This window comes from Bos taurus, chromosome 20, assembly GCF_002263795.3.
Source record: "Bos taurus isolate L1 Dominette 01449 registration number 42190680 breed Hereford chromosome 20, ARS-UCD2.0, whole genome shotgun sequence".
NCBI lineage: Eukaryota > Metazoa > Chordata > Mammalia > Artiodactyla > Bovidae > Bos > Bos taurus.
In genome coordinates, this window is record NC_037347.1 from 41,475,020 (window position 1) to 41,500,002 (window position 24,983).

The 24,983-nt window shown below is 39.1% G+C and overlaps 1 protein-coding gene across 1 annotated transcript in view; it reads left to right on the forward strand.

Annotated features, from left to right (window-relative positions):
- GOLPH3 (golgi phosphoprotein 3) overlaps positions 1 to 16,560 on the forward strand; it is a 51,950-nt gene extending 35,390 nt beyond the window's left edge. Inside the window, 2 exon segments of the mRNA NM_001075948.1 lie at positions 757 to 871; positions 14,643 to 16,560. Of these exon segments, the coding sequence (NP_001069416.1) occupies positions 757 to 871; positions 14,643 to 15,067 (540 nt within the window). The 3' untranslated portion in view covers positions 15,068 to 16,560.
- The last annotated feature ends 8,423 nt before the right edge of the window (positions 16,561 to 24,983 follow it).

The following is a 24,983-nucleotide window of genomic DNA, read 5'->3' on the forward strand; positions in this document are numbered from 1 at the left end:
TTCTACTCTTTTGCACCACACAGCATGTGGGGTCTTAGTTTCCTGACCAGGGGCGGAACCCATGTCCCCTGCTTTGGAAGCACAGAGTCTTAACTGCTGGACCACTAGGGAAGTCCCTTGGATTGTTCTGTTCTTCAAGTGGATTCTATATCCATCTTAACTTAATGTTTTATAGTATTTAAAATCTTTATGTAATCGAACCTATTGGTATTTCCAGGGTTTCTGCTGGTTGTCACAGTTTTGAGAAAACTTTCTCATTCTCTCTATTATATTTCATATTTAAATCTATCTTTTATTGCAGTATAAGCTCTGAGGAGCCAAGTCTTACTTTTTACCTCTAATTTTTTAGCCAGTTGTTTTAGTAATGTCTATATGAAATGTCACCTTTATTATGTACCAAATTCTGATATGTAATTGAGTCTGTTTCTGTAACTAATAAATGTTTGAAAAATGATTTTCTGTATCACATAGCTCAAGGTTTAGCAGTGAAGGGAATTGCAGTGAGTATAAACTCTTCTACCATTTTGCTTTACTCATTAAGGCACATTTTCGTTTATGTTATATTTTCATTTATGATTGTGGCTAATCTGGTTAGGTTAAATACTGGATTTTCTTACTGTGGAATTAATTTAAAATCTGAACTTTGATAACTGCGTGAACACTTGGAGCTTTAAGCATGGTGAAATGTTTACATAATTTTTTTTTTTATCTAAAGAGATCAAATAGATCATGTGATTCTTATTGATTACATTGTAGGTGATTTGTAAGTCAGATGCTCCAACAGGGGATGTTCTTCTTGATGAAGCTCTGAAGCATGTTAAGGAGACTCAGCCTCCAGAAACGGTCCAAAACTGGATTGAATTACTTAGCGGTAAGCTTCTGTGTATAAGCTGAAAACTGAATTCTTAGAAAGATTTTTGTAAAAATTTAAAATCCTTTTGAAAGGAACTTGGACAAATAGTCACAAATTTGTTTAGTGGTAGACAAACTTGAGAGTGAATTAGTCAGTAAATGGGGAAAACAGTGGTTTTTAAAATTTCATCACCTTTAATGAGACAGCAGGTGTGACTGAGATTATGTATACTTCCTTAGAGCTCCTGCCATTCTTTGTCAAAATTATTTCATGCTACCTTATTCTGGATGGGCTAGGTTAAGCTGTGTAAACAAACAACCCTAAAACCTCAGTGGCTTAAGACAGAAGCTCATTTCTCACTCATGCTGTACAAATCAGTCACAGACCACTTCATTCTCACTTTGGCAGCCAGGCAGATGGAGCTGCCACCATCTGGAGCATTGTCAGTCACTAGTGTAAAGAGAAGAAAAGTATAAAGATCACCTGGGCTCTTAAATTTCTGCTCAGAAATGTTGTGTGGTTCAGGCTGCATTGGTCAGAACAAGTCACATGGCCTCCCCTAACTTTAAGGAGACAGGAAGTGCAGCCATATGAAGGAACAGCTACCTGTTGATAGCACTGATGACTACATTTATTTTAAAGGTGCTTGTATATTTGTCTAACCTACTAGATAGTGAACTCCTTGAGTATAGGACCTGAGTTACCTTGCTCTTCCTCTCTACTATTATATAAAACATAGTTTCTATGTATATTTATTCTCATTTCATGTCCAAATACATTACTATTTAGAGTACCTTTCAAAAACATTTGGAGGTTATCAGAGATGAGTAATTAACATGATGTCATTTTTCTCACTTATCAATGGAATTTCTAAAGTAATAGTTGTATTGTGAAGATGTTCTTGTATCAGTAAAAGATTGAGTTTTGCATGTTTTTTGAAACATAAATGTACATATTCCAAACTTAGCTAATAGAGCAATAAATGAGTACTTTACATTTCTGGCAGAGTTCATTCTTCTTTTTTGTGAAGAACATAAATTTTCACAAGATTGTCTTGGTAATTTTGAGAGGTTATTTTGGCCCACACTCTGGTAGATCTGTTGATAAATTTTCTTTTTACCTCATTGAGTAAGAGAAACTTTAATGTGACCCTTTTTCCTTCTTTGTGCTTGTGATGTTGGTGTTGTGTTCAATTCCAATTTTTTTATTGTAGGAAATCTTAAAATTACTTTACCCATTTGCTGAAAGTTTGTTTAGTTAAAACTAGGTGCTTACCCATCACGTACCAGGACTGTGTCACAGTGCTCAGAACACTGTCAGCCCTCTTTGCATGAGCCTTCCACCTGTTGGGCAAACCGTAGCCATTGACAAGGCTCAGTGAGGGTATGAATATTAACTCTACATGTTAAAAATTAGCAAATGTGATTTTCCAGATGAAAATAGAAGTGTTAATAACTTCTAACTGTACCCTGACAGACTGTTTCTGCATTCTCTGGAGTCTTTGTGTCCTGCTTGTGTTGTACTGCCTTTGCTGGCCCGTTACTACATATGGTATGCAAATTAGAATTTGTAATTAGATTCTCAACTGACCAAAAAGAGCGTTTCTTAAAGTTGTCATTAGCTTTTTTGGGAAGTAAGAGTGTTAAAGTTCTTTTTGTGGTATATAGTGGGTCTTGCCTTAAGTCAGTGTTTTTGATATCCACTGTGGTGCAACTTAACACTGTGAAGGTGTTTCCGGACGCTCCCTCCGTCAGTGATCTCTTTATCTTACACTGTATGTGCTAACGTCACACGGGAATGTGGTTGAATACTGTATCTTAGACCACCAGATTTCCTTTGATAGTTTATATGCTTGTCATGTGCACATGCCATGCAGGGAGTATGACTTGCAAAGAGTTGAATCTTACCGTTTAAGGTGACTATATACTTCTTAGACTTTACATGTTAATGTAATGTTTTTTGCATGTAGCTTATCCAGTACTCAAGTTATATGATAATTGAACATGGTTTTCAACTTGAGCTGGTATGCACTGTTTTTAGCTGATTAAGGAGTGAAAGGAGGGCAGAAGTTTATAACTGTTTCTCAGAAGTAGTAAATATAATTAAGACTTTATGAAACAGAGCCCATTTAAGTTAGGAACTTGTGTAAACCAGAAAGCTAATACTTAGAAAGTACCTTAAAAAATTTTTTTTAAACAGCATCCTGTGAAGTTCAGTATGGCTGTTAATGCCAAAATACTATTACCTGTAGTACTTTGGTTGCATGTTCCTGATGTACAATAAGAATGATTAGTAATTTTAGCATAAAAGCAAAGAATCTGGAGTGGGAGAAAGAGCACATTTCTTTTAAATTAAGAAAATATCTTCTTCCCACCTAGTTAAAGTACTGATAGTGCTTGCTGATTTTTTTAAATAAAAAATTATATCCTACTTAACAACATTTTAACCATTTTTAAGTGTTCAGTTCTGTGGGTTAGCTTGTTAATGTAAAACTTTTTAGTTGCTTCAAGATCATAAGTGGTATCAAATACCAGTTATTGCAGCAGTACTGCTGTAAGTACTATAAAACATAAAATGAAGTGCTACCATACTAAGTCTTAAAATCCATTTGGGCAAGAATTGTATATTTCTAATAACAGATTAGAGTTTAATGGTACGATTTTCTGTAAGTGCATTCAGTTCAGTTCAGTCACTCAGTCGTGTGACCCCATGAACTGCAGCACGCCAGGCCTCCCTGTCCATCACCAACTCCCGGAGTTTACTCAAACTCATGTCCATTGAGTCTGAGTCAGTGATGCCATCCAACCATCTCATCCTCTGTCGTCCCATTCTCCTCCTGCCCTCAGTCTTTCCCAGCATCAGGGTCTTTTCAGATGAGTCAGCTCTTTGCATCAGGTGGCCGAAGTATTAGAGTTTCAGCTTCAACATTAGTCCTTCCAATGAACGCCCAGGACTGATCTCCTTTAGGATGGACTGGTTGGATCTCCTTGCAGTCCAAGGGACTCTCAAGAGTTTTCTCCAACACCACAGTTCAGAAGCATCAATTCTTCTGCGCTCAGCTTTCTTTATAGTCCAACTCTAATATCCATACATGACTACTGGAAAAACCATAGCCTTGACTAGATGGACCTTTGTTGGCAAAGTAATGTCTCTGCTTTTTAATATGCTATCTAGGTTGGTCATAACTTTCTTTCCAAGGAGTAAGTGTCTTTTAATTTCATGGCTGCAGTCACCATCTGCAGTGATTTTGGAGTCCCCCAAAATAAAGTCTGCCACTGTTTCCACTGTTTCCCCATCTCTTTGCCGTGAAGTGATGGGACCGGTTGCCATGATCTTTGTTTTTTGAATGTTGAGCTTTAAGCCAACTTTTTCACTTTCCTCTTTTACTTTCATCAAGAGACTCTTTAGTTCTTCTTCACTTTCTGCCATAAGTGCATTACCCCAGAGAAAACAAATCCTTGGGAGCTTTAGTAATTGGAGGAAGTGGAACTTGGTTTGGGCCTTTGAAGGGCAAAAATGAGACAGAAGAAAGTGTTCCTGTTCAGAGGGATAAGAAGAGGGCATGGTAAAAATTGGTGGGCCTGTCCTTACACAGCTAACTCTGTTCTTATTTCTGGGTTTTCAAAACCATGTATTGTACTATATTGTTGAGGGATACATATGCATAGGGAGTGAGATTGTATGTAAAGAAAAAAGAATGATTAACCTATGTTGGTCTTATGGTTTACCTCTGAGGCGGAGAAGATACAAGAAAAGCATGTAAAGTCCTGATGTATAATAGGAATGACTTGTAATTTCAGCATAAAGAAGTCTGGAGTAAAGCTTTCTTCTTTACCTGGGGTGGGAGGTTGAATATCCAGGAGTTCATCTTACTATTATTTGTGGTGTACATACTGTTGTTCATTCATTCAGTTGTGTCTGACTCTTTGAAGCCCCACGAAATGTAGCACACCAGGCCTTCCTGTCCTTCACTATCTCCTGGAGTTTGCTTAAACTCATGAGCATTGATTCAGTGATGCCATCCAACCATCTCATCCTCTGTCGCCCCCTTCTCCTCCTGCCCTAAGCCTTTCCCAGCATTGGGGTCTTTTCAAATGAAATAGCTTTTTGCATCAGGTGGCCAAAGTATTGGAGCTTCAGCATCAGTCCTTCCAATGAATATTCAGGACTGATTTCCTTTAGAATTGACTGGTTTGATCTTCTGGCAGTCCAAGGGACTCTTCAAGAGTCTTCCCCAGCACCACAGTTCAAAAGCATCAATTCTTCGATGCTCAGCAGTGTATATATGCCTGTTAAAACTACCAATTTTCAGATATTAGTTATATATCTTGTTAGTTAAAAAATTTATATATTGGAGGCAAAGACTAAAAAGTTTATTTAAAGACTACCATTTTGAGAATAGCTTTTTTGCTTTCTGAAGTCTTAAACATGTAGTTGATCAGTTTGGTCACAAGATGTCACTGGAGTGCCAAATTTATGAACACAGCTGCTTTTTTTGATAATATGATGTGAAGATGGAAGTTTTTTATAGTGAAATTATTTAGGTGCCTGCCAGTGTGTCCTTTTCACTGAAGTAATTGTTGGGCAGTGGGATATAAGTAACGTTTTAAACAACTGTGTAAACTTCTCAGTTTCCTTCTTTTAAAAAATGAACTATAAATGTATACATTTAAAATATGCTTATATAACTTAAAAGTCTTTTCACATAGTAAATGATATAGGATGAATGACAATACAGGTCATAGTTAAATCTTGTAATCTAGAATTTTGAATAGTATTCGTTCGTTGGGGGTTTGTTGCAGTGTATTTAAAAGACATTCAACATCTGCTTAAAATGAAGGGGCTAAATCTTTAGTAGATAGTGTAGGTTAAACCTCTGGGCTTCCCTGGTGGCTCAGACTGTAAAGAATCCACTTGGAATGCAGGAGACCTGGGTTCAATCCCAGAGTTGGGAAGATCCCCTAGGAGGAGGGCATGGCAACCCACTCCAGTATTCTTGCTTGGAGAATCCCCACGGACAGAGGAGCCTGGTGGACTAAGCCCGTGGGGTCACAGACTTGGACGCGACTGAGTGAGCACACACAGCCCATGTGGGTTAACACACCTCTACTGTATCTGCTCTTCACTTACCCAGCTCGCCTCCTCTCATGTCAGTTATACTGTTGTCTTAAATATGCTAATCTCAGGGGTAACTTTATTCTTTATATTTAGCTTAATTTAGTTATTTGAAAATAAAAGGCACAATTGTAAATCAACTAAAAAATTAAAAAATAAAATTGAACAAAAGGCCCAGTAGACTAAAAGATAGAAATGTCAGGATGCCAAGACACTTTGACCACTCCTTTATTTTATTTTGCCTTTTTTGGAGTAGTCAAAGTAGTGTTAAACAATATTTACATGTTACCTATACTTGTTCAGCTTTCTGCTTAGGGAATTTCATTTTAAAAATATATCTGAGGAGATCTGAAAAACATTTTTGTTGGAGTGAACACACAAGATTTGCCGTTTTCTAGGGAATTGCTTCAAAAGATGATGTCTGAGTCCTTTTTTTTACTTCCTCTGAGGCAGAAATGATTGCCGGTGAGAAGGTCCAGTCATAAATGGAACACATTATTTTAGGCTCTTCTCTTTTTTAGTAGCAACACTAAACTAAGCTAACATATTTTAGATTTGAGAAATATGTCACACGAACTTTGTAAGCATACTTGTTCTCTTGATTGCAATGTAAGATTTAATTGTAGATAAGATGTGGATAAACTTTCTTAGCATGACTTCTTGTACTATCTTATAAACAGCTAATACCCATTTATTTCCAGTGAGAGGGGAAAAAGTCACTGTATACCAGCACTGCAGGGATTCTTTTTTTTAGGTCTGCAAAGAAAAAATCTGTGAGTTTCTCAGAATAATCTTAAAAGTCTCCCTCATCCCCCATTATTTGAGAATAGATGGTTTTCTGAGACCTCAAATACCCTCCTGATTGACTAGTGAGTTGCCAGGAAATAGTACTTCTTTGATAAATGACAGATTATTATTATAAGTATAGTTAATTAACCATAGATTTGAACTATAATTTTTTATGGGCTTTTGTAAATTTGGCTGTTTATTATTTTATGTTTATTAAGTTTCCCAAAGTCATGTAAGAATGTCAGAAAACACAGCCTAGCCAATTCTTGCCTAGTGTCTTAGGCTGCCTACCACCTGCCAGTGACATTAGAAAAAAAAAAACGAAACCCAAACTGGTGAAAGGTAGAGCAGGCAAGCATTTGTTGGGGAGATAGTGGGTTGGTACAACAGTGAAAAAAAAATGAATGCCATGACTAACCTCGAAAAGGTGTGTGCCCTTTAAAATCAAACTCAGGTAATTTCTTATTCCTCTGGGCTTTCGGCTCATATTGTTTTTATGGCCGTATTTACATCTTTTTCTAGCCAGTACTGTTAGTTATATTATGAATATTTTTCCCTTCACTTGATTTACAGTTTGTATAGTTAGAAGTCAGATCAGATCAGTCGCTCAGTTGTGTCTGACTCTTTGCGACCCCATGAATCGCAGCACGCCAGGCCTCCCTGTCCATCACCAGCTCCTGGAGTTGACTCAGACTCACGTCCATCGAGTCAGTGATGCCATCCAGCCATCTCATCCTCTGTCGTCCCCTTCTCCTCCTGCCCCCAATCCCTCCCAGCATCAGAGTCTTTTCCAATGAGTCAACTCTTCGCATGAGGTGGCCAAAGTACTGGAGTTTCAGCTTTAGCATCAGTCCTTCCAAAGAAATCCCAGGGCTGATCTCCTTCAGAATGGACCGGTTGGATCTCCTTGCTGTCCAAGGGACTCTCAAGAGTCTTCTCCAACACCACAGTTCAAAAGCATCAATTCTTCGGCGCTCAGCCTTCTTCACAGTCCAACTCTCACATCCATACATGACCACAGGAAAAACCATAGCCTTGACTAGACGGACCTTTGTTGGCAAAGTAATGTCTCTGCTTTTGAATATGCTATATAGGTTGGTCATAACTTTCCTTCCAAGGAGTAAGCATCTTTTAATTTTATGGCTGCAATCACCATCTGCAGTGATTTTGGAGCTCCCAAAAATGAAGTCTGACACTGTTTCCACTGTTTCCCCGTCTATTTCCCATGAAGTGGTGGGACCGAATGCCATGATCTTCGTTTTCTGAATGTTGAGCTTTAAGCCAACTTTTCCACTCTCCACTTTCACTTTCATCAAGAGGCTTTTGAGTTCCTCTTCACTTTCTGCCATAAGGGTGGTGTCATCTGCATATCTGAGGTGATTGATATTTCTCCTGGCAGTCTTGATTCCATTTTGTGTTTCTTCTAGTCCAGCGTTTCTCATGATGTACTGTGCATATAAGTTAAATAAACAGGGTGACAATATACAGCCTTGACGTACTCCTTTTCCTATTTGGAACCAGTCTGTTGTTCCATGTCCAGTTCTAACTGTTGCTTCCTGACCTGCATACAAATTTCTCAAGAGGCAGGTCAGGTGGTCTGGTATTCCCATCTCTTTCAGAATTTTCCACAGTTGATTGTGATCCACACAGTCAAAGGCTTTGGCATAGTCAATAAAACAGAAATAGATGTTTTTCTGGAACTGTCTTGTTTTTTCCATGATCCAGCAGATGTTGGCAATTTGATCTCTGGTTCCTCTGCCTTTTCTAAAACCAGCTTGAACATCAGGAAGTTCACGGTTCACATATTGCTAAAGCCTGGCTTGGAGAATTTTGAACATTACTTTACTAGCGTGTGAGATGAGTGCAATTGTGCGGTACTTTGAGCATTCTTTGGCATTGCCTTTCTTTGGGATTGGAATGAAAACTGACCTTTTCCAGTCCTGTGGCCACTGCTGAGTTTTCCAAATTTGCTGGTATAATGAGTGCAGCACTTTCACAACATCATCTTTCAGGATTTGGAATAGCTCAACTGGAATTCCATCACCTCCACTAGCTTTGTTCATAGTGATGCTTTCTAAGGCCCACTTGACTTCACATTCCAGGATGTCTAGCTCGAGGTCAGTGATCACACCATCGTGATTATCTGGGTCGTGAAGATCTTTTTTGTTCAGTTCTTCTGTGTATTCTTGCCATCTCTTCTTAATATCTTCTGCTTCTGTTAGGTCCATACCATTTCTGTCCTTTATCGAGCCCATCTTTGCATGAAATGTTCCTTTGGTATCTGATTTTCTTGAAGAGATCTCTAGTCTTTCCCATTCTGTTGTTTTCCTCTATTTCTTTGCATTGATCGCTGAAGAAGGCTTTCTTATCTCTTCTTGCTATTCTTTGGAACTCTGCATTCAGATGTTTATATCTTTCCTTTTCTCCTTTGCTTTTCGCTCCTCTTCTTTTCACAGCTATTTGTAAGGCCTCTCCAGACAGCCATTTTGCTTTTTTGCATTTCTTTTCCATGGGGATGGTCTTGATCCCTGTCTCCTATACAATGTCACGAAGCTCATTCCATAGTTCATCAGGCACTCTATCTATCAGATCTATTTCTCTCTTCCACTGTATAATCATAAGGGATTTGATTGAGGTCATACCTGAATGGTCTAGTGGTTTTCCCTACTTTCTTCACTTTAAGTCTGAATTTGGCAATAAGGAGTTCATGGTCTGAGCCACAGTCAGCTCCTGGTCTTGTTTTGCTGACTGTATAGAGCTTCTCCATCTTTTGCTGCAAAGAATGTAATCAATCTGATTTCGGTGTTGACCATCTGGTGATGTCCATGTGTAGAGTCTTCTCTTGTGTTGTTGGAAGAGGGTGTTTGTTACGACCAGTGCATTTTCTTGGCAAAACTCTATTAGTCTTTGCCCTGCTTCATTCTGTATTCCAAGGCCAAATTTGTCTGTTACTCCAGGTGTTTCTTGACTTCTACTTTTGCATTCTAGTCCCCTATAACGAAAAGGACATCTTTTTTGGGTGTTAGTTCTAAAGGGTCTTGTAGGTCTTCATAGAACCGTTCAACTTCAGCTTCTTCAGCGTTACTGGTTGGGGCATAGACTTGGATTACTGTGATATTGAATGGTTTGCCTTGGAAACGAACAGAGATCATTCTGTCATTTTTGAGATTGCATCCAAGTACTGCATTTCGGACTCTTTTGTTGACCATGATGGCCACTCCATTTCTTCTGAGGGATTCCTGCCCACAGTAGTAGATATAATGGTCATCTGAGTTAAATTCACCCATTCCAGTCCATTTCAGTTCGCTGATTCCTAGAGTGGCGACATTCACTCTTGCCATCTCTTGTTTGACCACTTCCAATTTGCCTTGATTCATGTTAGAAGTATGTCTTACTAATTCTGCATTCTCAGTACTTCATATGATTTTTTTAGACCATTATTAATAGGATAAATTCTTGCTGCCAAAGTGCTGATTGTTGCACACAGGTGAATCATAGCTAATGTTTATTGAGAACGTGCCTCGTACCAGTCTGTTCTAAGAACTTGATATATCTTTAACTTAATCTTCATAATAACCCTTATAAGCTGGAAAGAGTTGTTTTCGTTGCTTTACATAGCGGATACAGAGGAATAGAGAAGTTTTGCCCAGGGTTGACAGTGAGGAAATGACCAAGTTGGGATTTAGATCCAAGTAGTCTGGCTCCAGAACTTGCTCTTACAACCCTTTTACTGTGCTATAGTGCTTCTTCAAGTTGCTGTTCGTGGTTTTTCTTTTTTGTTTTTGTTAATGATTTTTTAACATTAAATGTAGGTGTGGGCTAATTTAATACCAAAAATTGAAAACAAGTAGAATTTCATTTATTACTGAGTTATATTTTTCTTTTGTACTATTGAGTTTTAAAATCTAATAAGGCCCCAGATACATTTCAGCTCTTTTCATGTTTGAAGTTATCAAGAAAATTGAATGCAGTGATTTTTTTTTTTTTGGTGGAAGCTGATTTGCCATGGTTTTTTATTTGAAAAGTTTGTTTTCTCTCTCTCTTTTTCTTTGTGGCCAAGTTTTGCGATCCTAGTTTCCCAATCAGAGATTGAATCTGCATCCCTTGCAGTGGAAGTGTGGAGTCTTAACCACTGGTCCACCAGGGAACTAACTCCCTGGTTGACTGTTTCTATTGATTCCCCCCCACCTCTTAGCTTTGGGGCACAAAACTGCTTCTTTACAAGACTAGTAATTTTTATTAGATGGCTAGACACTGTGACTGCTGTGTTGTTGTGTGCTGAATTCTGTTTGTCTTTAAAGACTGTTGAAGTTTGTTTTGCTAGGCAGTACTTGTGGATCAGTTTGTTGTAAGCTTTGTTAGGCTGGGTCTGGAATAGCCTTTACTGAAGGCCTGGTTTAGCCATAATACAAAGATGTGATCCTTTTGGAATTCTTTCTAAATGCCCTGGTGTTCAGTGAGACCTTTCCACTTAAGCCAGTTGGCACTCAGATTTTTCCTAACCCTCTGTGAACTCTTGGTATTGTTCACCCTACAGCTTGATGGTAGTGTCCCTGGCCTCCCCGATCCCCCCACATTATTTTTACCTTTGTGGACTTTGTCATCTTAACCCATGTGCCTTCGTTTTTCATCACACCTAAGTGAAAACACCATGTGGATTTCTAGAGCTCTTACTTTGCATAATCCTCTCTTTCCTAGTACTGCCTTGCATATCGCAGTTGCCTTAGCTTCCTCCAACTCGGATCTCTGTCTTTTGAACAATGTTAGCCCTTTGCTCTGCTTGAGATCTTCTGCTCTGCTGCCTGAGATGTGCCTTTAGGTGGTAGGCTTGGGCAGTAGTAGGCTCAGTTAGATTTCTCTCAAACGGTAAAAAGGTAAGTCCAAGACTGATTACTTAGGCTTCCCTGGTGGCTCAGAGGTTAAAGCTTCTGCCTGCAATGCAGGAAACCTGGGTTCAATCCCTGGGTCAGGAAGATCCCTTGGAGAAGGAAATGGCAACCCATTCTTCTTGCCTGGGAAATCCCATGGATGCAGGAGCCTGGTGGCCTATAGTCCACGGGGTTGCAGAGTCGGACACGACTGAGCGACTTCACTTTTAAGACTGATTACTTAGTCATAGCTCCATATTCTTTAGTGTTAAGTCATGGCAAAATGACTTTGAACACTAGTATGGAGCTTTCTGTGACGATGGAAATGTTCTCTTTCTGTGCTGTCCATTCAGTAGCCTCTTGCCCTACTTGGCTAATGAGTACTTGAAAGTGGCTAGGGCAGCCGAGGAACAGAGTTGTTTTCCCTTCTTATATATTTGGCTGTATGGCTTGCAGGATATTAACTCTCCAATCAGGGATCAAACTTGGGCCCCCTGCAGTGGAAGCATGGAGTCCTTTGGACCACAAGGGAATTCTGAATTTTTAAATTAGTTTAAATATAATAGCTGTGTATACTGGGGTGGCCAAAAGATTTGTTCTTTTTTTCTATAAGCTGGCTGTAGTGGCTCTTAGTTGCCTTTAACTTCATTTGAAACAGTTTTGTTAGATTGTATTATGACAGCTGTCTTATCAGTGAACACTTAAAAACTTATCAAAATTGAATTTTTGTCTAGCCGTTTTAATAGTGAAGATGAAGGAAAAAAGCAACATTTTTGGCATGTTATGTTTTATTATTTCAAGAGCGGGTAAAAACTGAAATGCAAAAAAAAAAAAGGTTTGTGCAGTGTTTGGAGAAGATGCTGAGACTGAATGTGTCAGAAGTGGTTTGCAGAGTTTCGTCCTGGAAGTTTCTGCTGGGTGATGCTCCACGGTCAGGTGGCCAGTTGTAGTTGATAGAGATCAAATCAAGACATTAATTGAGAACAGTCAGTGTTATTCCACATGGGACATAGCGGACATACCCAGAATATCCAAATCAAGTGTTAAAAATAATTTGTACCTGCTTGGTTATATTAATTGTTTTGATGTTTGGGTTACACATAAGTGAAAAAAACTTCTTGACCGTTTCCTTGCATGCAATTCTCTACTGAAACATAAGGAAAACATTCTGCTTTTAAAATACGTTGTCGTGGGTCATGAGAAGCAGATGTGGTACAGTAGTGTGAAACAGAAGATGAGGGCACGTGGCATGAACTACCGCCAACCACGCCACGGCTGGGCTTCTCCACAGAAGGCAGTATCGTGTGTGTGGTGGAGTTGGAAGGGGGGGTCTCCATTATGAGCTACTTCTGGAAAACCAAAGGATTAATTCCAACAAGTACTGTTCGCAGTTAGACCATTAACTAAAAGCAGCACTCGACGAAAAGCACCAGGAATTAGTCAACAGAAAACGTGTAATCTTCCATCAGAATAACAGCATGTTTCTTTGATGACCAGCCAGAAATTGTCACAGCTTGGCCGGCAAGTTCTGACTTGTCCGCCATATTCCCCAGACAGTGCACCTTCAGATTTCCATTTATTTCGGTCTTTACAGAATTCTTTTAACGGAAAAAATTTCAGTTCCCTGGAAGACTGTAAGAGGCACCTGGAACAGTTCTTTGCTCTTAAAGATAAATTTGGAAAGATGCAATTATGAAGTTGCCTGAAAAATGGCAGACGGGAGTGGAACAAAATGGTGAATATGTTGTTCAATCAAGTTCTTAGTAAAAATGAAAATGTGAAAAATGTGTCCTTTATTTTCACTTAAACCAAAGGAACTTTTTGGGCAACTCAGTAGTTAACAACTGCTGTAGTAGACAGTAGTACAGTGTTTTTTCTCAATATTATGAAATTTCAGTCTTACAGCTTTTGTATATAATAAGTGCTTGTGGTTGATCTCTACCGTGTCCCAATTTAGAAGCTTACTATAGTTTCTTTTTCAAATTACCCAAATGGTTACATGTTCATTGGAGATTGATTTGAAAAATACAGAAAACACAAGAAAGAAAATTTGTCACATATAATCCCAAAGATAATCAAGATTATTTTGATGTATTTTCTTCTAGTCTTCTATAAGGAAAAAAATTGTTTTAGTGAAAAATATTTGATTTTTAGTGTTTCTGTCTTGAAAGGGAATGTGCATAGGCAGCAAGATTGAAGTGATGAAAATGATTTGTCCATCTGTAATTAGTTTTATATTATTTGTCATCAAAGAATAGCATTTGCCTAACAAGCTTTCATTGGAGAAGGCAATGGCACCCCACTCCAGTACTCTTGCCTGGAAAATCCCATGGATGGAGGAGCCTGGTAGGCTGCAGTCCATGGGGTCGCTGAGAGTCGGACAAGACTGAGTGACTTCACTTTCACTTTTCATTTTCATGCATTGGAGAAGGAGATGGCAACCCACTCCAGTGTTCTTGCCTGGAGAATCCCAGGGACGGAGGAGCCTGGTGGGCTGCCGTCTATGGGGTCGCAGAGTTGGACACGACTGAAGCGACTTAGCAGCAGCAGCAATAAGCTTTCATAGCTTTATAGGCCAGGTATATGTAGCAGCTTCAGGAATGACATATTCATCAGGAAACTTTTTAACTCTTTTCTCTCTTTGTTGCAGATTGGTGTTTAATAGGAAAGAAAGTTCATAGTTTGCTATTGGCTGCTTTTTGACAATAGCTAGAGAGAAGGCAAACATAATTTAATATTTGGCTTATTTCCACATTAGGGGAACTGGTTAGGAGACTGCTTTCAGTTTGGTCTTTTGAGTAACTGTTGTGCCTGAAAATCATTTGCCAGGTGCTTAGAAACCAAAGGCCTTGGCCCTCAAGGGGTTCACGGTTTAGTTAGCAAGAAAACAACTGAATTTTCTTCTGTTTCTCTGGAGGAAAAAATGTCAGATGTTACTGTGCGTTTTAATAATTCAGAGTTTAATAAAATTAGCAGCTAATAGCTATCCTTTTTAACTTCTGGAATCTTTTGTTTAGGTGAGACGTGGAATCCATTAAAATTGCATTATCAGTTAAGAAACGTGCGGGAACGATTAGCTAAAAACCTGGTGGAAAAGGGCGTACTGACGACAGAGAAACAGAACTTCCTCCTCTTTGACATGACGACACACCCCCTTACCAACAATAGCATTAAGCAGCGCCTCATCAAGAAGGTGCAGGAAGCCGTTCTCGACAAGTGGGTGAACGACCCTCACCGCATGGACAAGCGTCTGCTGGCCCTCCTCTACCTGGCCCACGCCTCGGACGTCCTGGAGAACGCGTTCGCGCCCCTGCTGGACGAGCAGTACGACGTAGCCACCAAGCGGGTGCGGCAGCTCCTGGACTTGGACCCTGAGGTGGAGTGTCTGAAGGCCGGGACCAACGAGGTGCTGTGGGCGGTGGTGGCCGCCTTCACCAAGTGACCCTGCCCCGAACCACGCGTCCCCCTTCTCTCACGGGAACCAGTCGATTTTCTTCTATGGACTTCTGGGTTTCTGCAGTTTGTACTTCCCACACTGTAATTGGCTTTTGTTTCCTGAAATGGTGGGTGGCTTTTTCTTTTGTGTATGTATGCAGGATTCTGCTGGTACGAGAGGCCTTCCTCTTTCTGTTTTGAAAAAAGTTTTACTGCCATATTGGCATTCCATTCCTTGTTGCCATCCTCACTGTTCCCCGTTTCGGGTTTCTGGTGTGCTTTGACTTTCAAAGTACCACCAGTCTCCTCGCCTGCACATCTTTTGGATTACCTCAGGCTGAGTTTTTCCCGTATGTGCGTGTCCATCTAATGTTCTGCCTGCAATTCAGACAGAAGTCACAAAATGGCCTTTAACTCACCAAAGGTAAATATCTGTATCTATTGGGACATTTTATACATAGACCTCAGTTGAGATGTATACTTAGCAAATTATTTTTAAATTGAAATACACAGTAAATAATATAAAGTGCCCCTTGATTTTGCTTCCCATGTAAATCTATTGTATTATTACACTTGTTATAATTTTAATTATTAAGTCATAAAGGTCCAGTTGTTTCACACAGCCAGTTTGGGATGAGCTGCATTCCAGTTATGCTGTATATAGTTTGAAGTATATATAAATTGTTCCTTCTTCTGGCCACCCCTGCCCATCTTAGTATTTTGCAGGATTTAATTGGTTGTACACCTGGTGCCCCTTACTTGCTACAGTCATTATAATTTGGTGGCAAGATAGACCTCTCATCATTAAGGAGAGAAAAGATGTATGGCTTCATTGGTCCCAGCATTTTTTGAGCTGTGCCATTCATGGTACTCTTTGCCTATGCATCTCCTTTTTGGATTGTTTTTGGTTTTTTTTTTTTTTTTTTTTTGGTCTTACTATTTTTATCATTTCTATAGAGAAGAGGCTTGTGACCAGTACTAATCTTGAGTACAGTTTTATCTTTTTCTGTCCACAGGTAAATTAATGTCTGCTCTTCAATATCTACTCACACTTTCTTGGGGGAAAAACAATCAAATGTCAGTACTAGCAGATGTTGCATGTAAATCGTTAGCAAGTAATGACTACAACTCAGATGATTAAGAATTTTGTAACAGAAAGCTCTGCTATGTTTTAATTTTTATATACAATTATGATAATTAGCACATTCTAAGAATATAAACCTTTGCTTTTTAAAGTTTATTTTTACTTTTATCACTGTTTATTGGATCACTATTGGTTTCATAATGTAAATAGTATATATTGAACAAATTAAATGTCAAATTTTTTATTACCATAGTTCATGTTACTAGTGGGGCTTTCAGGTGTTTAGAGATTTTTTTGGTTAACCTTCAATGCAAAAGTACTAGATGGTGTATAACTCTAGAGTTGAGTTTTAAGGGATTCCCTAATATGTATACTATCTTTTTATCTGAAGTAATAAATAAACTATGATCTTGAAAGTGCCTGAATCAGAGCAAGCATGTTATTTGTATTTTTGTATTCTGATTTTTGTGGTCTTAGTGTTCTTTCTGATGAAGTTTTACTTAGCCTTAGTGTAGCGTGGCAGTATTTCTACAAAGGGGTTGGCAAACTTTTTCTTATTGGTTCAGATAGTAAATACTGATATTTTAGGCTTTGTGAGCCATATACATGTAGTGTTGCAGCTACTCTGTCTGAGTGAAAGTTGCCATTGACAGTACAGATAAATGGGTGAGGCTGTAGTCCAGTAAAGCTTCATTTACAAAAACAGGCAGCTGGCCATGAGCAATGGTTTACCAGTCCCTATTTTAATTCATGAAAAAAGTCAGATTTTTCTGTCCATTAAAATAACCTCTTTTACCTCCAAATGATATTATTGGTGGTGATTAAGTATAGAAAGTATTAATTTATTGTTTATTCCCATAAAATGGATACTTGAAACTTAAACCATGTCCTGGAATTTCTTTTTAGGTGAACATTTACTGTTTTTCTCCTGAAAAGATTTTAGAAGTGAGGTACTGGATGTTTCTGAGGTATTCTTGATTTCCGCAGCATCATCTGTATTCTCAAGCAAGGAGGAAAGGCCCTCACCCATACTTCCATCAGTGTTTGTTTCAGGGCAGAGTGCCCCTCAGTTCTACCTGTGTGTGCCCACAACTTCAGTATTTGTGTCTCCAGAGGAGAGGGTGTCATCTAGAGCTCAGTTCTTCTATGGAAGGCTGCTGCTTCCAGCTCTCTCTAAGCAGGATCAGTGCGACTCCAGGGATGATGTTCTGTGTGGAAGGTGCAGTGTGTCCACGGGTTTATGCCACTTGTTAAAAAGCCTTCAGATCCAAGAATCAGGCAGAGAGTTTTAATATAATGAAACTTAAATAGAGATCTATTGTGCAAAGAATCTGCTGCATTTTGACTTCTTCATATGTTATTTAATTACTGAGTGTTCCTTATAATAACCTGATCTACAACAGTGCTGTAACAAAAAGGAGAAAGAAAACAATGCATGCTCTATGCCTAGTGAGGGATTTTATATCTTGTTTTGACCTCCCCAAACTGCAGTAACTGTCTTCATTTAATGAAGAGCAGGCTTGGAGAGGAGGGGTTGCCCAGTCTCACATTATCTGGTAAGTGTTTGAGCTTTTTAATCCTGAAGTAATGGAAAACATAATTGCATTCAACTATAATTTTTCCTTTCTTGTTTTGGGACTGGGAGGGGGCTTCTTTCTCTAACAGAAACAAAACGAGAATAGTGGGCATGTAGGAAGATCTCATGGTGGCACAAAAGACAGTGATAAATGGATATCCCTACTTTATTCTGATATCCTGGTATAACTTACATAGGTTAATCTTTCTGGGATGAAAAAGTTGACTGTATGTTCTCAGAAGAAAGCATCATCGTCGAATGTCAGTTGGCCAGAAAGCCCTGGCCTGCTGAATGAACCAGGATTGGCTTGCAACCTCTGATGTGTTCTCCTACTCAGTTCTTCCCATTATTTGTGAACACTAGGACAAACCTTTGAATTTGGCCACCACCTGAAGGAAAGCGAGAGCGGCTGGTGTGCAATTCAGTGGCAACATAGGACCAGTGAGTGATGACGTCCAGCCTGATGATGACAAGGACCCATGACTGCCACGCACGGCTACTCTTAGCCCAGGAACGTGGAAGCCACCATTCATAAGTCTGTGAGATATTTACTTTTATGAAGTTTAATCCCGTCTCAATGGCCTCCATCTTAAATATGAACACATAGGCTGTCAGATAACATTGTTCCATTTCGCTTTTATCTAGAACAAGATAACTGAAAGCTGGAGGTAATTTCCAGTTCATCACAGCCCACTGGGTCCCCGAGTGATATCCCTGGCTCTTGTAAGTTCTGTGCAAATGTCGCATAGTCTTTAATAGAATCAAGTAGGGGTATTAATGTTTATAACCTTTCAGGCTACTGTTGAGAGAGGTACAGATGGTAAAGTTAAATTGATATCCACACTTCCTCAGCCCAGTGTTAGAATATGTAGGCATTCACTCCTGCAGAGCAGTTGTGTGCCATAATTCCCACTAGCATAATATACTGGTGTGCAGTTTACCTTTTGCACTTACATTATGGAGAACTTTAAGAATAAGCACACATCTTTCTTTTTAGTCATTTTTGGCCTCATGTATAACTTCTCCCATTAATGGATATTTGGATTATTCTCATATTTACTGTTACAACAGTATTGTAAACAATATTTTTGTACATATTTTTATATTTTATTTCCATGGGAGGAATTAACAGACGTGAGTTTACTCGAAATGTAAAAGATAAAGTTACATTTTCTAAGATCTGTGTTAATTTCCACTTCAAATAATGTGAATGCGGGTTTCCCTACACCCTAGCTAATGCTGTAGAGGGTATCATCATTAATCCTGGTCTTTGCCAAGGTAATAGTAGAGGAGAATGGTCAAATTATTTTAATTGTTGAGGGTTGATTATTATTTACAACCTTTATTGGTAATTTGTGTTCTTTTCCTGTGAGTTACCTGTTCATGTTATTTGTTTTTATAATTTAGGATATTGATATTTTTATATATTGGTTCACCAGGTTTACAGGACTTTCCATGTTTTATGGATATTAACCCCCTGTGTCTGTGATATATTTTCCCCAGTGTTTGGAGTTGCTATATATGGTAAGTTTTTTTTTTTTTTTCTTAACCATTTAGTCAAGTGTTAGGTGCAGTACTCAAGCATGGAATCTGTGGAGACTTTATCATACTAAAGAGATCAGCATGGTATTAGGTTTGGGGATATATATACGCATATATGGCTTCCCTTGTGGCTCAGACAGTAAAGCATCTGCCTGCAGTGCAGGAGACCCGGGTTCAATTCCTGGGTCAGGAGATCCCCTGGAGAAGGAAATGGCAACCCATTCCAGTATTCTTGCCTGGAAGATTCCATGGACTGAGAAGACTGGTAGTCTACAGTCCGTGGGGTCACAAAGAGTCAGACATGACTGAGTGACTTCACTTGATTTCACTTCTTATATATATATATTTCGGGAAAATTTGGAGTGTGTGCTAAGTTGCTTCAGTTATGTCTAACTCTTTGTGACCCCATACAGTGTAGCCCATTAGGCTCCTCTGTGTGTGGGATTCTCCAGCCAAGAATATTGGAGTGGGTTGCCATGCCATCCTCCAGGGGATCTTCCTGATGCAGGGGTTGAACCTATGTCTCTTACGTCTTCTGCATTGGCAGGCAGCTTCTTTACCACTAGTGCCGCCTGGGAGGTATTAAATGAAACCAATATAAAACTCACAGAAATACGTAATGTATTTTGATTTTTGAGTATATGTATAGGTAAACATTTGATTTTATATGATTAAATTATATATGAAAAATGTCATAAGCAAATGTATAGGCTAATGGATTATTTTAAGGCAGTGTGTTTGCAACCATCACTGCAGCCAGGAGATAGAACCTTGCCAGGTCTCCAGAAGCTATTCAAGGCTTCCTCCCAATTACAGCCTTCCTGACCCCTAGGATTTCATAGAACCATTCAGCTTCAGCTTCTTCAGCATTACTGGTTGGGGCATAGACTTGGATTACTGTGATACTGAATGGTTTGCCTTGGAAATGAACATAGATCATTCTGTCATTTTTGAGATTGTACCCAAGTACTGCATTTCGGACTCTGTTGTTGACTATGAGGGCTACTCCATTTCTTCTAAGGAATTCTTGCCCACAGTAGTAGATATAATGGTCATCTGAATTAAATTCACCCATTCCAGTCCATTTTAGTTCACTGATTCCTAAAATGTCAGTGTTCACTCTTGCCATCTCCTGTTTGACCACTTCTAATTTACTCTTTTACTTTTGCAAAGAGTCGGACACTACTGAGTGACTGAACTGAATTTACCTTGATTCATGGACTGAACATTCCAGGTTCCTATGCAGTATTGTTCTTTATAGCATTGGACTTGACTTCCATCACCAGTCACATCCACAACTGGGCATTTTCGTTTGGCTCCGCCTCTTCATTCTTTCTGGAGTTACTTCTCGACTCTTCTCCAGTAGCATATTGAGCACCTCCCCACCTGGGGAGTTCACCTTTCAGTGTCTTTTCTCTTTGTCGTTTCATACTATTCATGGGGTTCTCAAGGCAAGAATACTGAAGGTGTTTGCCATTCCCTTTTCCAGTGGACCACGTTTTGTCAGCAAATTTGGAAAAGGTCAGTTTTCATTCCAATTCCAAAGAAGGGCAATGCCAAAGAATGTTCAAACTACCACACAATTGCACGCATCTCACACACTAGCCAAGTAATGTTCAAAATTCTCCAAGTGAGGCTTCACAGTATGTGACCCGTGAACTTCCATATGTTCAAGCTGGTTTTAGAAAAGGCAGAGGAACCAGAGATCAAATTGTCAACATCTGTTGGATCATGGTAAAAGCAAGAGAGTTCCAGAAAAACATCTACTTCTGCTTTATTAATTACACCAAAACCTTTGACTATGTAGATAACAACAAACTGTGGAAAATTCTTCCAAGAGATGGGAATACCAGACCACCTTAGAAATCTGTATGCAGGTCAAGAAACAACAGATCTAGACATGGAACAACAGACTGGTTTCAAATCGGGAAAGGAGTATGTCAAGGATGTGTATTGTCACCCTGTTTATGTAACTTCAATGCAGAGTACAACATGAGAAATGCCGGGCTGGATGAAGCACAGGCTGGACTCAAGATGGCAGGAGAAATATCAATAACAAATATGCAGATGACACCACACTTACGGCAGAAAGTGAACAGTAAAGACCCTCTTGATGAAAGAGGACAGTGAAAAAGCTGGCTTAAAACATTCAAAAAACAAAGATCATGGCATCTGGTCTCATCACTTCATGGCAAATACATGGGGAAACAACGGAAACAGTGAGACTTTATTTTCTTGGGCTCCAAAATCACTGCAGAGGGTGACTGCAGCCTTGAAATTAAAAGATGCTTACTCCTTGGAAGGAAAGTTATGACCAACCTAGATAGCATATTAAAAAGCAGAGACATTACTTTGCCAACAAAGGTCCGTCTAGTCAAGGCTATGGTTTTTCCTGTGGTCATGTATGGATGTGAGAGTTGGACTATAAAGAAAGCTGAATGCCGAAGAATTGATGCTTTTGAGCTGTGGTGTTGGAGAAGACTCTTGAGAGTCTCTTGGACTGCAAGGAGATCCAACCAGTCCATCCTAAAGGAGACCAGTCCTGGGTGTTCATTGGAAGGACTGATGTTGAAGCTGAAACTCCAATACTTGGGCCACCTGATGCAAAGAGCTGACTCATTTTAAAAGACCCTGATGTTGGGAAAGATTGAGGGCAGGAGGAGAAGGGGACGGCAGAGAATGAGATGGTTGGATGGCATCACCGACACAATGGACTTGGATTTGGGTGGACTCTGGGAGTTGGTGATGGACAGGGAGGCCTGGTGTGCTGCAGTTCATGGGGTCGCAAAGAGTCGGACACAGCTGAGTGACTGAACTAAACTGAACTGAATTTTCAATCACAAATATCAATGTAAACTTGTGGACAGCTTTATGTTTTCCTTTTTTATTGTGGTAAAATACCTGTAGCATAAAATTTACCATTTCAGTCATACTTAAGTGTACAGTTCAGTGCCTCTACTTTTTGTAGTTATGCTGTATCTGTTTTGTAAGAACATAGTCATTATATACACTAATCTCTCCCTTTTAACTCTTAAGTCTTCAAGTAAATACATTCTTAATGCTCACCACCATTCCTTATGTCTATCCAGTCATCTTGCTTGTCTTGCTCTTTTGTTAGTAGATTCTTCTGGAAGGGCTTGTGAGAATAGTATACTCTGGGTTTTTGTATGCTGATGACAGTTTATCTGTAGCCTTTTATTTGAAAGTCACTTTGGATAAAATGGTTGAGGCACAGGTTTTTTTTTTTTTTTTTTAGTGTCTTAAGTATGTTCTTTTTGGCATAAAGCGTCATTGTCAGTGTCTGGTTGTAACATGATTTTCTTTTTCTCTCATGAATGCCTTGTTCTTTTTGCCGAAAGCCCACAGGATCTTTTCCCCCTTGATATTTTGCTGGTAATATTACTACAGTGTGTTTTAGTGTTAGTTATTCTGGATCAGTATTTGCAAGTACATGGTGTGTTCTCTCAATACATAGCATCAGATGTTTTTTTATTCTTAAATTCAGGAAAATTAAAGTTTTAGTAATTGTTTTACTCCCTTGTTTAGGCTTTCTTCTTTGGAGATTCCTACTTTTTTCTGGGTCATGTTGCTTGTTTTTTTTTTTTTTAAATTTCTATTTTTATTTTTTGGCTGAGTAACACGTGAGATCTTAGTTCCCTGATGAGGGATCGAACCTGCGCCCCCTGCCTTGGAAGCACAGAGTCTTAACCACCAGACCACCAGGGAAATCCCTGCTTGCGTTCTTTATTACTTAACCTTTAAATGTTTCACCCTTTTTATCTTGTTTCTCTTAAGACATCTTATTTATTCACTGTGAATGATTCTTCTGGTCTTTTCTGAAATTAATTTTTTCCCAAGTTTCAATAACCAGTTTCTGAATTTTTCTAATTTCTGTTGATATCTTTCATTCATGTTTTGTGTCATTTCTGTGATGTATTTTAACTTATTGTGAGATATTTTTCATTGGTTCCCTAGGTATGTCTTTCTGGTGTGCCTTTGTTTAGCTGTAGGGATTATATTGGCTCCTAATGCTTTTTCTTTTCTTATGATAACTTTGTATGGGATTTGACCTAGATTATTTTCTATTACCCATATTTATATTTTACTTTGCCTATTTTAGAAGGGAGATGCAGGACAGCATAGCTTTTCTGTGTTTATTGTCTAGACTTCTTTCTCTCTTCAACTTAAAGAAACATGGCAGCTTGCTTTCTGAGATCTGGTTCTGCTACTCTACCCGCCTTTGTCTGGACCTTCTTTTTTTTTTCTCTATTCTTTTTCTATTCAATTTTGATCTGTTCCCAGTAGTTTCTCCTCAGTATGGGGCATTGGCTAATCAGTTTTTTAAAAATTGTAGTTTATTTATTTGCACAGCACAAGGGATCTTTAGTTGCATCATACAAACTGTTAGTTGCCGTATGTGGGGTCTAGTTTCCTTGCCAGGGTTTGAACTCAGGCTCCCTACATTGGGAGCGTGGAGTCTTAGCCACTAGACCACCAGGGACATCCCAGGCTGATCATTTTTGAAAGTGAAAAAACTAGTCAAGTTTCAGGGGCCATTATCCAGCTGGTCCTCTGAGCTTCCCTGTTGATCATGGGTTAGGGTGCGGGGCTGGGGTGTGTAGCTTGGGGCTGTCACATGTCCTGTTCTTTCCTTGCATATGATCTTTATTCCAGTGGTTTGGCTGTCTTTGGAAGAGGAGACTGTTTTAATTATAGTAGCTTTCTGATGGTGGTGTAAATAGGGCTAGTGCTGAAGTTATTATGCTTTTTTATTTTTAAATTAAAAGATAATTGCTTTACACAATTTTGTTGTTTTCTGTCACACCTCAGCATGAATCAGCCATAGGTATACGTTTGTCTCCTCCTTCTTGAACCTCCCTCTCATCTCTCTCCCTGTCCCACTCCCTAGGTTGGTACAGAGCTCCTGTTTGAGTTCCCAGAGACATACAGCAAATTCCCATTGGCTATGTGTTACATATGGTAATTTAAGTTTCCATGTTACTCTCTCCATACATCTCACCCTCTCCTCCTCCCCCCCACCCCCATGTCCATAAGTCTGTTCTCTATGTCTGTATCTCCATTGCTGCCCTGCAAATAAGTTCTTTGGTACCATCTTTCTAGATTTCATATATGTGCGTTAATAATATTTATGTTTCTCTTTCTGACTTACTTCACTCTGTATAATAGGCTCTAGGTTCATCCACCTCATTAGGGCTGACTCAAATGTGTTCCTTTTTATGACTAATATTCCATTATGTGTATATACCACTTTTATCCGTTCATCTGTTGATGGACATCTAGGTTGCTTCCATGGTCTAGCTATTGTAAATAGTGCTGCAATGAACATTGGGATACATGTGTCATTTTCAATTTTGGTTTCCTCAGGGTATATGCCTCGGAGTGGGGTTGCTAGGTCATATGGTGGTTTTATTCCTAGTTTTTTTAATAATCTCCATGCCGTCTTCCATAGTGGCTGTATCAATTTAAATTCCCACCAAAAGTGCAAGAGGTTCCCTTTTCTCCACACCCTCTCCAGCATTTATTGTTTGTACACTTCTTGATGATGGCCATTCTGACTGGTGTGAAGTGATATCTCATTGTAGTTTTGATTTGCATTTTTCTAATAATAAGCGATATTGAGCATCTTTTCATGTTCGTTAGCCATCTGTATGTTTTCTTTGGAGAAATGTCTGTTTAGGTCTCTTCCCCACTTTTTGATTG